General features: G+C 37.9%; 1 protein-coding gene across 7 annotated transcripts in view; it reads left to right on the top strand.

Annotated features, from left to right (window-relative positions):
* Positions 1-199: 199 nt before the first annotated feature.
* Positions 200-14,334, top strand: part of lrrc69 (leucine rich repeat containing 69) — a 28,154-nt gene continuing 14,019 nt past the window's right edge. For 2 of the 7 annotated variants that reach the window (XM_087295877.1, XM_087295875.1), the window contains exons 1-6: positions 790-1,040; positions 2,160-2,232; positions 2,322-2,517; positions 2,599-2,670; positions 3,289-3,390; positions 4,703-4,882. In XM_087295877.1, the coding sequence (XP_087152003.1) occupies positions 2,392-2,517; positions 2,599-2,670; positions 3,289-3,390; positions 4,703-4,882 (480 nt within the window). In that variant the 5' untranslated portion in view covers positions 790-1,040; positions 2,160-2,232; positions 2,322-2,391. Of the gene's footprint in view, positions 359-766; positions 1,041-1,761; positions 1,889-2,159; positions 2,233-2,321; positions 2,518-2,598; positions 2,671-3,288; positions 3,391-4,702; positions 4,883-6,817; positions 7,209-14,334 lie in introns of those variants that run through there. The other 5 variants (XM_087295873.1, XM_087295874.1, XM_087295872.1 and 2 more) reach the window with 5 other exon arrangements.

The following is a 14,334-nucleotide window of genomic DNA, read 5'->3' as shown; positions in this document are numbered from 1 at the left end:
CTGCATGCCGATCATCACAAATACTGCAAAACACCTATTGGAACCCACATAGACCCAAGATTCTCATAGAAGTCAGTCAAGTTTGGTAAAGGAAAAATCATGGTTTGGGGTAACATTCAGTATTGAGGCATATGAGAGATCTGCAGAGTGGATGTTAACATCAACAGCCTGAGGTATCAAGACATTTGTGCTGCCCATTACATTACAAACCACAGAAGAGGGCAAACTCTTCAGCAGGATAGCGCTCCTTCTCATACTTCAGCCTCCACATTAAAGTTCCTGAAAGCAAAGAAGGTCAAGGTGCTCCAGGAATGGCCAGCCCAGTCACCAGAAATGAACATTATTGAGCATGTCTGGGGTAAGATGGAGGAGGCATTGAAGATGAATCCAAAGTATCTTGATTAACCCTGGGAGTCTTGCAAGAACGCTTTCTTTGCTATTCCAGATAACTTTATTTATATGTTTTTGAGTCGTTCCAGAGATGTATGGATGCAGTCCTATTTATTTCAGTAAAATAAGCATATCTAGAGGCCTTTGTCTTTCATATAAGTCACTTCTGATACCAAATGATTAACTAGAAGGACATTTAATATATCATAATACATTTTTTACTTTAAAATAGAAAGTTTGTAAGGATGTATATGTTCTCATTAATCAAAGAGTGTCATGGGCTTTCAGCATGTGAACCCTTTTGGCCTTTTAGAAAGTTATATTTTGTATTATTAATGTTTTAATTGCGAAAAGATTTGAAATTCCTGTTTTTCATGTATTTGTCCGTTAGGCGGCGCCAGTGCGCGCAGTAAACAAGATCAGACTCTCCATGGAAACTTGGGGAAAACTTCAAATTGACGAAGCGAGTATCAATGGCAAACGATTCAATCATTAAAGCATTAAAAACCAAATCAAAGTCTCTAAATCTCAGTTCTACGAAAATTATATATCTCCCGGAAGCGCTTGAGAAACTGACGTGGATTTTGGTGTTAAAGCTGAATAATAATTTTCTGTCAAGTCTGCCGTCTGAGTTCATGCGTTTACAGAAGGTGAGTTCAAACCTGTTTATTTTCATAACAACTTTGTTTCACACATTTAAAGACAACGACAGAACAACTTTAATTCATATTTGTACTTCGCTAAAATTATGGGCTATTACAAACATGGCAAAGTTAGCATTAAAGCATAGATAGGCATTAAAGTGTTCAAATTGTTAACAATAACACATTTTGATTTATTGTATAGCGTTAAATACCACGACAAACCAACTACAGCGAATCATTAATCCAAAATCTAACGTTATATCTTATTCTATTCATTTTCTCTTTGGCTTGGTCCCTTTTTTAATCTGGGGTCGCCACAACGGAATGAACCGCCAACTTATCCAGCATATGTTTTACGCAGCAGATGCCCTTCCAGCTGCAACCCATCACTGGGAAACACCTATACACTCCCATTCACACACACACACTACAGACAATTTAGCTTACTCGATTAACCTACACCTGGACTTGGGAATGAACATGCAAACTTCACACAGAAATGCCAACTGACCCAGCCAAGGCTCGAACCAACGACCTTGTTGCTGTGAGGCGACAGCGCTAACCACTGTGCCGCCCTCTTATATGAATTAATATAATTTAAACATACAAAATATTGCTATTTTATGCTTAATTAAAAATGTTTTTATAGGTCTAAATAGATGTCGTTGTTTTTTTTAATAGTTTTAATTGTACTTTCAATGTATATTTTTTTCATGTGCGTCTTAAGTTGACAGAGCTCAATTTGGGAAACAATGTTCTTGAGGAGGTCCCATCTGTGTTGAAACACCTCTGCTGTCTAAATAAACTTTATTTATATGGGAACCAAATCAGCTATTTGTCAGCAGAGGTGTTGGGTAAGTTCAAACTCTTCCTTCTTAAGTGTTATTTCATTAAACCGTGTCAAATACTGTTTTACAGTTGAATTCAGAAAAACTACCCCCCCCCCCCCCCCTGTTTATTCTAGCTGAAATAAAACAAATAAGACTCTCTCCAGGAGAAAAAATATTATCAAACATACTGTGAAAATTTCCTTGCTCTGTTAAACATCATTTGGAAAATATTTTAAAAAGAACCAAAAAATTAAAGAGGGCTAATAATTCTGACTTCAACTGTATTTATTTGCAGAGGGTTTACCAAACCTTGTGCTTCTCAATTTGAATCACAACAAAATCAAAGTCATTCCCTCAGAAATAAAAAGGTAAGAGGATTCCAATCATTTTTATTTTTTACATATTTTTACTTTTTGACTGGCATGGTGTCTGATTTTTACATTTTTTTTATTTACAGTCTCTGTCGCCTACAAAGCATCAGCATCACAGACAATCATTTGGAGCAGATTCCAGCTGAACTGGGTTTGATGAAGAGTCTGACTGAGATTAACTTCACTAATAATAAACTGACTCAAATACCACAACAGTTATGTGATTTATCACAGCTCAGGAGGTTGTATTTGGCCCGAAACAAGCTCACAGAAATACCAGAGGCAAGAGAGTGAACCATCATTATACTTGAACCATTGTTTATGCATAGTAGTTCATTATGTGTTCATTTTTTTTTTGCTTAGGGAGTTCTTGGTTGGAAAAACCTGAAGATCTTAGATGTTGCAGGAAATCGTTTATCTGTGTTTCCATTTGATGTAAGACATTTTAACTTTAACTTTTTATTTACTACTATTACTACTACTAATAATACATATATACTGTATGTTTGCATGTATATATATATATATATATATATATATATATATATATATATATATATATATATAAAATATATAAATATCATATATATATATAATGTGACATCATATATACAAAACATCATATATATATATATCGGGATATCGAATAATCAAACATTACAAGAATATTTATCGTTTCTTAAGTTTACTTGATAAAAAATCAGTAGATTTGACAGCAAACAAAAACACCACCTATTTTTTTGTTATATTTTAACTTTTAGTTGAACAAAATGTACAATTTTATAACATTCTAGCAACAACAAAAGACTTGCAGTTGATTTTTCTGCAATTTTTTAAACATAATTTAGTGTCCTTATAGATTTTTTTACTAAACCTGATATATGTTTGCGTTTATGTTAACATTTTAATATCTATAAATAAATCAGACGGAAATAGACATATATGTTAATATTTATAAGTCTAAATATTATATATAAAGTAGATCATTTTTAGTCATTTATCTTTTATAATATATTAATTAAATATATTTCATTGTTACTCTTTAATGTTAAGTTTCAGTTTCTCACACTGGATGAACTGTTCTTTGAAGGAAACAGTTTAGTCCCATTCTCACTGATGGAGTCAATTCAAGAGAAAGAGATCCTCACATTAAAGGTAACTAATGGCGATTATTCAATTCAATTCAGCTTTATTTGTATAGCGCTTTTACAATGTAGATTGTGTCAAAGCAGCTTCACATAAATGGTCATAGTAACTGGAACAGTGTGGTTCAGGTTTTAGTGTTTAAGTTCAGTTCAGTTCAGTTTAGCTCAGTTCAGTGGGATTTAATCATTACTGAGAGTTCAAACACTGAAGAGCCAATTATTTGTTCTTTTTTCATAATATATAGTACCTTTAATGTTAATCTGACATTATTTCACAAATCAGTTTAGTATTTGCTACAAGATGGCTGCAGTTTACTTTGATTTGATCTTTTTTTAGACATTCTGCTGACTATACGTAAATTAGCCCCTATATCTATTCAGTTGAGTATTAGCAAAGACGTTAGAATACACAAGACATGTCACATGTATCTTTTTGAATGAGGAAAAGTGTAACAGTCAATATGGTGAATAAAGCCCTGCCTGCTAGTACAAAAGCCAATCATCCATCGCTATATGGCGAATAAACCCCTCCTTCTAGTACAGGAGCCAATCATCAATCTCTGTATGGCGAAAAAAGCCCGCCTTCTAGTACAGGAGCTTATCATTGATCGCTAGACTGGCAATTCTCCGGGGGAGAGGCTCGGAAAAGATGTGAGTTTCTGCAGATTTTGTGTGATTTAGATGTTTAGAAATGAAGCTAAAAACACAGTTGTTAATTTTTTTGGTAATAATACCTAATATGAAATTCAATGGTAAGCTTGGCAAGCAGTTTTGGAGAATTTGATGTTTCCCCATTCAGACAGAATCCCCGAGCATACTGCCCAAGAGGTGTTTCAAAGATGGCCACCGAGTGATATGACTTGCCTTAAAGGGACTTTGGTATTAGTAAAGTTTGCTTGAAGGGGATTGTTCACCCAAAAACAATTACATTTACTCACCCTTAAGTTATAAAGCATAATAAGTTTCTTTCTTCCACAAAAGAAGATATTTTGAAGAAACTGAAAACTTGTAAGCACTGACTTCCATAGTAAACAAATATTGTGGAAGTCAATGGTTACAAGTGTCTAGCTTTTATCATCAAAATATCTTATTGATATTTAGCTTTTATTTATTTATTTATTTATTTTTTCTGTTTACTGTTGCTCATGTTTTGGGCTGTACATATCAATCGGACTGGGAAAAAACATTAGGAGTACTAAAAAGTCAACTAAATTCCAACCAATCATGCAAATAAGGCCTGTCAACAGTACAGTACAGTATTTAGTCTTGAATAAACCATAACTCTTCTATACTGGTGCTGACTGTTAGTTTATTGTGTTCAGGAACTCTCAGCCAGGCTCATTCTTCAGGAGAGCACTAATATATTGTCAGCGGTATACAGATCTCTGCCAATGTATCCAGAGCTGCAGGACATGCTATCTCACTGGAGTCAATGTGCCTTGTGTTCACAACCCTTCCTCACCACCTGGTTGGAGTGTGTGCAGTTCATCAACACCAGGAAGGTATCGGTTCATTCTGCATATCACCAAGGATCAGCATTCAGAGCCTCTAGCAGTACATGTTGCAGTAGTTAAAGGGACAGTTTACCATAAAATAAATATTTGCTCTAAAATTGGCTCACCCTCAGGTCATTCAGGATGTAGGTAAATTCAACATTAAGGAAGATTTGTTGATTAATGTATGCAATTCAATGGTCAACTACACTTTGTGAGTAAAAAACAAACAAACATACAGGCTAAACAAAATTAATACCCATAAAATTTGTTTAAGCTTTGGAATAATAGTAATTTTTTACATTTATATAGCACTTTTTTGGACACACAAAAGCACTATACTGCACCAAACCAAACACTCATTGGACAGAGTGATGAAGCCAATTATGATATGGGAATGGTTAAGACTAAGAGGCCATGATGGACATGATTTGGCCAGGATGCCAGAGTTAAACCCTACTTTTTTTCAAAGGACGTCCTGGGATTTTTAACAACCACAGAAAGCCAGGACCTCAGTTTAACGTCTCATCTGAAAGACAGAGCTCACTGAGCAGTATAAAGTCCCCTTCACTATAGAACACACACAGACCACAGGTTTAGCACTGCCTGCTGGCCTCACTAAGACCACTAGCAATCTAGCTTTTTCCTTGTGGTTTCCCATCCAGGTACTGGCCAGGCACTGCCCTGCTTAGTTTCAGTGGGCAACCATGTGAGAGTTGCAGAGAACTAGCTGCCAGCTCAATTTGAGATTTTTTTTTTAATGCTGCATTGATCTGTCCTTTTTTTTTTTTTTTTTTTTTTTTATATGAATTTTATTTAGGTAAATGTATTTTTATTTATTTTTTTACTTTAAGTGGCCTGTACCTGCTGGCTTGGATATTTTATGAATCACCAAATAAAACTTTTGTTATGATCAGCTGAAGGAAAACTACCCCTGAGATGGCCTGATGGGTAGTAAAACAACTAATTAAAGTAAATTTAAATGGGGGGAAGGGGGATACGTCATGATTTTCCCTAGTATGAAGCAATCCTGGATTAAAAACCACAACAATCCCTAAACCCAACCGTTACTGTAAATTATTTCCAAAATCAGATGGCAATAATAGTTGGTTAACAATCATGTAGAAGTGCATAAACCTAACCGTGAGCTTAAAATTATGGTAAATGTATCCCTTAATTCTGATTGGCTGATTGGAATTTTGTTCAAGGATCAACATAGATGCTAATCCAGGAACATATCCTACTTGGTGAAATGCAAATAGTAAGAATTTGATTGAAGATTATTTTATTTTTTTTAATTTTTCACCTTGGGAATAACAATGTGAGCTAACAAAATAAACATTGTACATATATTAAATATATTATTCAGGCACAAATCACAACACACAGACTGAGAGAACTAATTACAATGTTGAGAGGAAAAAATACTGTGATGCTCACACTGATCCAACAATTGTCACACAAAATAAATAATTAAATGATCCTTCTCAGGGTCAAAAAGATATTTACATTAGGCCTATATCTGGTCCCTGATCAGATTAAGTGAGAGTTTGTAGACATTTGTTGGAATATCCTATCATACTATTCAGACCTTCCATAATGCAAAAGAAATGCAGAATAAATATGTACAGTCTGCTGAAAACTACCTCTGACCAACATACTGATCCAACAGGGTCCAAGACTTGGTTGCTGGCGTTCGTCTGTGCGGTGTGAATTGGCCTTGATTCCAATTTGAATCACTTGATCAAACTGAACTTGTTAACAAAGGTTTGGCAATGGAACCACACCTCACTTTGTCTCCTTAACCAATCACGTACTTCCTAAAACTTATTTAAGGAAGACCAGCCCTCTAGCACTGTTCTTCTCGTTCTTTCGAACCCACCCTCTCTCCCTCTTTTTCCTCGCTTCCCATTCTCAATCCTAATACCCTCTCTTCACTCCTAGGTTGAATTGGGGGATTCAACCACTCTACCAAAACATTACAGTGACGGTACCCCCACTCTGAGTCTCTGGGCATCATCATAGGACGCCCGATCAACCTACCTACCTGTTCACTGTTTATACTCTTACTTCCCTTACCCTGCATTACCCCTTCATCCCTACAATAAAGTCTAGCTTAAAGTGTGGGGTGGTCCATGCTGGTGAACTGGGTCATAATTCAAATTGTGTCATAATGTGTTTGTTCTATTGTCTTTGAACAGCACATGGGGATGAAAAGCTCTCAATCTGTTCCAGTGAGGGTTGTGCTGTGCTCCTATGACTGCTTCAACAGGGATGACCACCAATACTATGGACTTGTCCGATTAAATTAAAAATACTTCTGTTTTTCACCTCATGAGTGTCCATGAAGATCATGATTTATTATAAAGAATATATTTGATGTTTGTGCAATGCAGTGGTTCAGTTTAGTCATGTGCGATACCACTGATATCCTATCCAATCCGATAGCAAGTAAAATAAAGGTGAGTATCGGCGATACCGATCTGATTCCGATACTGCCCAAAAATTACTGTTTGGGAAATTAAATGAACAAGTAGTGTACTTAAAAGTGTCACTTGCGTATTCTTGCTTATTGATGAAAAATTATCATACAAAAAAGCCAACTTACATATTTATTGACAGTATCTGAGCATGTATATCTTACGCCTGCCTGAACATCTTAAAAAAAACAATCACACTTCTACGTTTAGTGACATGTTAATCCGGTTCTCATGAAAGTGTATTGAACCTTTTTTCGTTGTTTTATTATTGTCACAAAAAACCCCAAGACCCCTAATACAGCCACATCGCCGCATTTTCTCCCTCTGTACCTGGATGGTGCCTGCCTGCTGCACCTAAGGACTCTGAAAGTGATGTCTGTCTTACCCTAGCAGCACCTGTACCTCCCCTTTCTCCTCGTTTGACCGCCTAGTCATGACGTTGTCACATTCTGTCTTGTGGTTTCTATGTAGATGTTTGATCAGGTTTGTAGTATTACCACAGTACCTCACTGTGTTGTTACACGTGTCATAAACCGAAACATTTGAGTTTATGGAAGTGAAGTAGCTGCACTTGTAACTTCACATTTGCCAGGCCAGCAGACTAATTTTGTAGCTGGCGTGCTCTGAGTCTGCAGTTGTACAGTGCCATATTACGCACATGACTTAGCAGGAAGAAGAACAAGTAGTCCGACTAATTTGGCATTATTCAGAGAAACTAGGGTAATTGTGGTTACTTTCTGCTGTGTTTCTATTTCCAATAATATACATATTTGCTCCAAATTACTGAAATATCAATATTTTGATAAGATAATCGATTCTAGAACATACAAAGCTGGTATCAGAGATATCGATATTTTAGTATCGATCCGCACATCAGTGGTTTGCACTGTCACCTCACAGCAAGAAGGTTGCTGATTCGAGTCTCGGCTGGGTCAGTTGGCATTTCTGTGTGGAGTTTGCATGTTCTCCCCATGTTCGCATAGGTTTCCCCCACAGTCCAAAGACATGCACTATAGGTGAATTGAATGAACTAAATAGACCGTAGTGTATGTGAGTGCATATTAGAGTGTGTGAGTGTTTCCCAGTACTGGGTTGCAGCTGGAAGGGCATCGCTATGTAAAACATATGCTGGATAAGTTGGCGGTTCATTCCGCTGTGGTGACCCCTGATGAATAAATGGACTAATCCGAAGGAAAATGAATGATGAGTGAATGTTTGTGTAATACACCAGCAGATGGCAATATTTGATCACTGACAATCTTTGATTGTACTGTCAGACTGACATGCGCTGAATAGAATCATTCATATATTTTATGCATAAATCTGACAATAATGTGCATCGATTGTTAAATTCTCATTCCTTTATCATAGTCAACAATTGAAAAGAACATTGTGACTTTTTTTCACAACAGTTAAATTAAATGTTTTATTTAAACTCTTTTTATTTTATTTTTATGATTATACATTTCTCACACAGAGCGGATTTTTTAAGTATCTGAAATCACCACCGGCGATGACTAATTCTGACATTTTGTTTTCCATGAATATTTTCCCCCTTTTCTATAGTCTGGTTTTATGCTTGCCATTATAATTCCCTACAATGAGTGCACTCCATACCTTCCCCTCTGTTTGGGCCAATGGCATCTGTTCTAACCTGAGAGGAAACTTCATCTCTCCAAATTAATTTCTCATGCAGGCCTCCTGAGCTCAGAGCAGAGTCTACCGAGTTGGGCCTAATGAATAATGCAGCAGGTTTAATTGCAAAGCCAGAAACTAATGACTTTGGACTGGTTAACAGCAGGGGAACCATACATCTCTGCAAACTGAATGAAAAATCAGCTCAGAAAAAAAAGAAGGGAGGGAGAAAACGCTAATTGATGAATAATTAAAGCTTGAGCTACAGGGCATAATTGTGACATTTTGTTTCAATCAATTTGGAAGTGCGGGGAAAAGTGCACTTAGGAAACTAATGGTGACTGTGTGGATGTCCACTGAAAAGTGCCACGAGACTCAGTCATTCATTATACAGTCCTCAGTCAAGCTCAGCCATTATTCTGGAGCAGTTGCCTCAATTTCCAAGTGATTGTGCACTTGGCGGGCGTTAATGCGCCTCACAAATGCTATATGGACTCGCTGTGAAAGGAGGAGAGGAGATAGTGTAAACAAGTCTGTTTCAGTCTGATGTTACTCAATTACTTTCTCTGAGGCGAATGCACCGACAAGCCCAAAGCTGTCAGGAGAGCCGCCCGCTCGACCATGATAACACTGTATTGTATTCAAAACGTCAGCAAAATCAATCAAACACAAGACACAGCTCTCAATGAAGCACTTCCCTAGTATTAAGATCACAACTGTCTTTGTGCATCAAGAAGAGTACAAACAGAGGTTTTGTTCATGGTTTGACACGTTGATGGAAAAACCAGTTCATCCAGAAGTTTGTTGTTGAGTCACAGGGTTGAATTAGGGTGACACGGTGGTGCTGTGGGTAGCACTGTCACCTTACAGCAAGAAGGTTGCTGGTTCAAACCCCGGCTGGTTCTGTTGGCATTTCTGTGAGTTCAAAGACATGTGCTGTAGGTGAATTGAATAAGCTAAATTGTCCGTAGTGTATGTATGTATATCCTGGTACTCAAGTTTGGGGGTTGAGCGTTGGGCTAACAACCCACCTCATAAAAACTAAATGTTACAAAACCAATATGGTGCCGCTAAATATCAACTCTGATATTAAATGACCATGGGAGGAGGTATGTATTTAGGTATCAGTCATATTGATTTCAATATCTTGCTGATTTTAGCCTCTCAAAATGCACTGATACATTACATTAAGAAATCATACCATTACAAGTTTATTGTTTAGCTGTCACTTTTTCATGCTGTTTTAGCAGCTACACAGCTATATGGCACAAGGCCATATGTGATCACAGCCGTTCTGTCACAACAGCAGTTTAGTGAGGTATTGATTTTATACAAATATTTAACAAACAATTTCAATCTGAAAGTTGTGACATGTTGCCAAGTATGGTGTTCCATACCAAAGTCCCTTAAAGGCAATTCATTTCCCTCGGCGGCCATCTTACGATTAAATTACATATTTGGAACCATCAATAAATTAAACAGCAACTGTGTTATAAGTTTATTTTCTAGACGTTTGAATCAAACAAAATCAGCATTTTTTCAGGTTGCCCAGCCTAATGCGCATGTGCACTGAAATCAAGATCACGACACCAACCTCATTTATATGCGTTTTACACATTATCATTCTCTGGATAATACTTCATCTGATCGCACTGCTCTTCTGAAGTAATTCACAACTTGGTCTTGATGGTGAATCTCCTCCAGAAATAGCAGACTTGCAAATTTGTGGGCGTTGGAGTAGTTGCTGCTGTCATGTGATGTGCGTTTGCTGTACCTCGTTCGTTTTATACAGATTACAAAACCAAAAAACTTTTGTTTTGAAGTGTAGTGGGTTCATTTAAAAGCACAGACTTCAAACTTCATTTGGATGTATTTCTTATGTCTGTGAACAAGTATTCGCTGACATTCCAGTGTGTTTGTTGACCACATAAACTGACGTAAAAGCACACGTCTTGTCTGAGCTTTTCCCCCGGAGAAACATCAGTCTATAGCAATCTATGATTGGCTCCTTTACTAGTAGACAGGGCTTCATTCGCCATATTAACCGTTACACTTTTACCCATTTAAAACTTTACGAGTGACATGTCTTGTGTTTTCTATAGTCTTTGCCCATACTCGGAATTGTGTTCTGCATGTTAACCATCCAAGTGCACACACACAGCAGTGAACACACATACCCTGCGCAGTGGGGAGCCATTGTTGGGGGATCATTGCCTTCACTAATAAAAATCCCTGCCAGACTCGAACCTGCGACCTTTAACATTTAAGTTCAACTCTTTAACCATTAGGCCAGAACTGCGTCAAATTTAATGCCGAGTAAAGTGTGTTGGACCATTGGCTTACTTAGTGCACAAAATGCTGTCTAATCTAGAAATGGAGCAAGTTATTTGCTTTAAACCAAAGTTTATGATGTTGTGATTCTCAACATTAGTTTAATAGCTATAGCATTTTAATCATATTGGGCAAAATAAATGGAAAAACTTCTTTCGCAACCAACACTGCTGAAAAACTACCCAAACACTAATGTACATACAGTATATACAGTAACATTTGAAGTTGATAAAAATGTTTTTTTAAGACAAAAATGGTTCAGTAGTTTTAGGACAACTTTGACAGAAGGGTTGGCTACTGTTGACTACTCCAGTGATTCCCAACCCTGTTCCCGAAGGCCACCAACAGTACACATTTTCAACCTCTTTCTTTCTAAAACACACCTGAATCAACTCATCTGAACATAAGAAGAGACTCCAAAACCTGAAGTTAATGGGTCAGATAAGGGAGACATCCTAAATATGTACTGTTGGTGTGCCTATGGGAATAGGGTTGGGAAACACGGATATACTGTGTTTAATTATTTACCGTGTCCAAGTTAAAGCTCATATTTTGACATTTCCCAGTTGAGAGATCTCAATAAATCTCAACGCAACATTTTTTTTCGTTTACATCATAATCTCAAACAATGCAAACATGCTGCAGGGCTTTTTGTTAATTTGTTTGTGTTCTACATATACAGTAATCAACATTTGTAGTGGATCAAAAATGAATGAATGGTGTTGTTTGGTAATTTTAGGACAATTTTGAGGAAATGTTGACTATTGAAGTGTTTCCCAACCCTGTTCCTGAAGGCTCACCAACAGTACACTTTTTCAACTAGAGGGACTTGACCAAATTTCTTCCGGTGCGGGAATAAATTTCAGAATAAAATGCGATAGTGTTACTCTGGTGTAAGTTGAATGGGAGAAGGTGGTCTAACAATAAAGCATTCCTGAGTCCTGACGTTATTTCAGAACAGCATCTTATTATGGTATTATGGTACAGCCAGTGCTCATAACTGTTACACATGCTGAACGCATGGACCAGCGTTTGCGCGATGTGATAATTCCTCAAAGTTTTACCCTTCAGCAGTAACAAGACTGAAACCTCAGTCTAAAGTGGTACTTATGTCTCATCACAAAGGGGCAAAAAACTGACGTTTAGCCTTCAATCCATGCACAACCTACAGTTTTAGTTATTATCTCTCTCTTTTGGTAGTACCAACATTTAAACTTGAGATTTCGGAAAACAGATCTAAACTTAGTGGGAACGGTCGGGTCGGGTAGAAAATTATTCTAAGCGGGCAGCAGGTGAACAAAAGCTGAATATACAGTAGGTGACACTTTAATATGAGCATTACCTTGCACCGCAGCCGCTCTAAATGAGTAAGAATGTGTTTTTTAGGTATGACCGCAGTTTGCGACAATGGGACGGGATGAGAACGTTTAAGACTTGAGGTAATAACATTGCCATGACGGTCAAAGAAATCAAAACATTCTTTTCATTCCAAAGAGTGAAACTCCAAAACCTGGAGTTAATGGGTTATATAAAGGGAGACATCCAAAATATGTACTGTTGGTGTGCCTCCAGGAACAGGGTTGGGAAACTGTATTTAATTATTTACTGAGTCCAGGTTAAAGCTCATATTTTGACATTTGCCAGTTGAGAGATCCCTATGCAACATTTCTTTTTTCTAATTTACATCGTAATCTTAAACAACACAAACATGCTGCAGGGCTTTTTGTTAATTTGTTTGTGTTCATTTACATCAGGAAGGGCACCAGCCTGAGTGTCTCTTTGTGCGTCTAGACCGAAAACGTCTGTCTTTGTGGCAAAGCCCAGTGGCAGCCATTACTCAGCGCACTGGAAACTAATGGTGCACCAGTGTCCTCCATCGCTTTAGCTGGACGGCGAGTGCCCGAGGACAGCTTTGAGGCTACCAGAGCAGAGTTTACCGCATGATCTGTGGCCTTTGCTTTACAGGCAGATCACCACTCCATTTTACAGAGAGAGACGGAGCATCTGAAATGAAACATGCATTATTCCAGAGAGCAGATGTTGGGGTCCTGGAGCAGCAGGACAGCCTCGGGCCCTGTCTGGTGTCAGTGTGTGTGTGTTTTTCTGGATGTGTATATGTGCGTGAGCAGCTCTCCTCTGTCAGACCACTTTGTTAAAACAGAGCTCGGCTTTTCCTCTTGTTTTGCTATCCCCGTTTCGCACAAACACTCCGCTGTTGTTTTCATACATCAGCGATGCGGGAACGTCACGACACGTCTGCTGTGCCCGATCCCTATTTGTGGGCATTTGTGCCGCCTGAATAGAGAGAATGGGCTTGATTGACATTAATAGCAATGCAGAATATCTGTCAGTGGAGAAAATATCACACAGTGGGAGCCGCGGTGGAGAACCGAGAGCATTATGCCGGTACTCTCTGAACATACATGCCATATGTTAATTAGGAAGTCTACACTGATATAATTACTGAAAGGGAATATTGCCTATGGTGAGAATATCTCTCCGGCACCTCATGGGGAACGTAAAGGAAGATAAAGTAGGTGTGCATAAATTTTAATTTACTAGGCTTGAAAACGGGAAGAGTAATGTTGGCAAATTCACTCAGGATGATCTATTGGAAAGCCGGAGGTTTATTGCATTTCTCCTTTGTCAGACTATTTAAGCTCCTATCAAGCCCTCGTGCACAAACATGCGCACATTAGGAACGCTTCAGTAGCTGCGTTACAGATTAGATCTCTTTAATTGGGTTTCGTTTGACCCGTTTCTGAGATTTCACCGTAATGCATCATGGCATCAGTAAAATACCCACTTAAATATTGGCTGCATAAAGAATTTACCTTGTTCAATTGCAGTCGCTGTTTATCTTAGGCAGCATGAATTGTTTATTGATGAAGGGGCTTCATTGTCACCTTGGACGCTGACAGATCAGCCATATTGCTTCATTTCTAACACGGAAGTAACCGGGATGAGATTGCTTTGATTGTGTTTTTGCCCGAGGCTGTCCTGCTCATCTCTCAA

This window comes from Danio rerio, chromosome 19 (genome assembly GCF_052040795.2).
Source record: "Danio rerio strain M-AB ecotype USA chromosome 19, GRCz13ab, whole genome shotgun sequence".
Lineage (NCBI taxonomy): Eukaryota > Metazoa > Chordata > Actinopteri > Cypriniformes > Danionidae > Danio > Danio rerio.
Note: the sequence above shows the minus strand (reverse complement) of the source record. Positions and strands in the feature narration are given on the sequence as shown.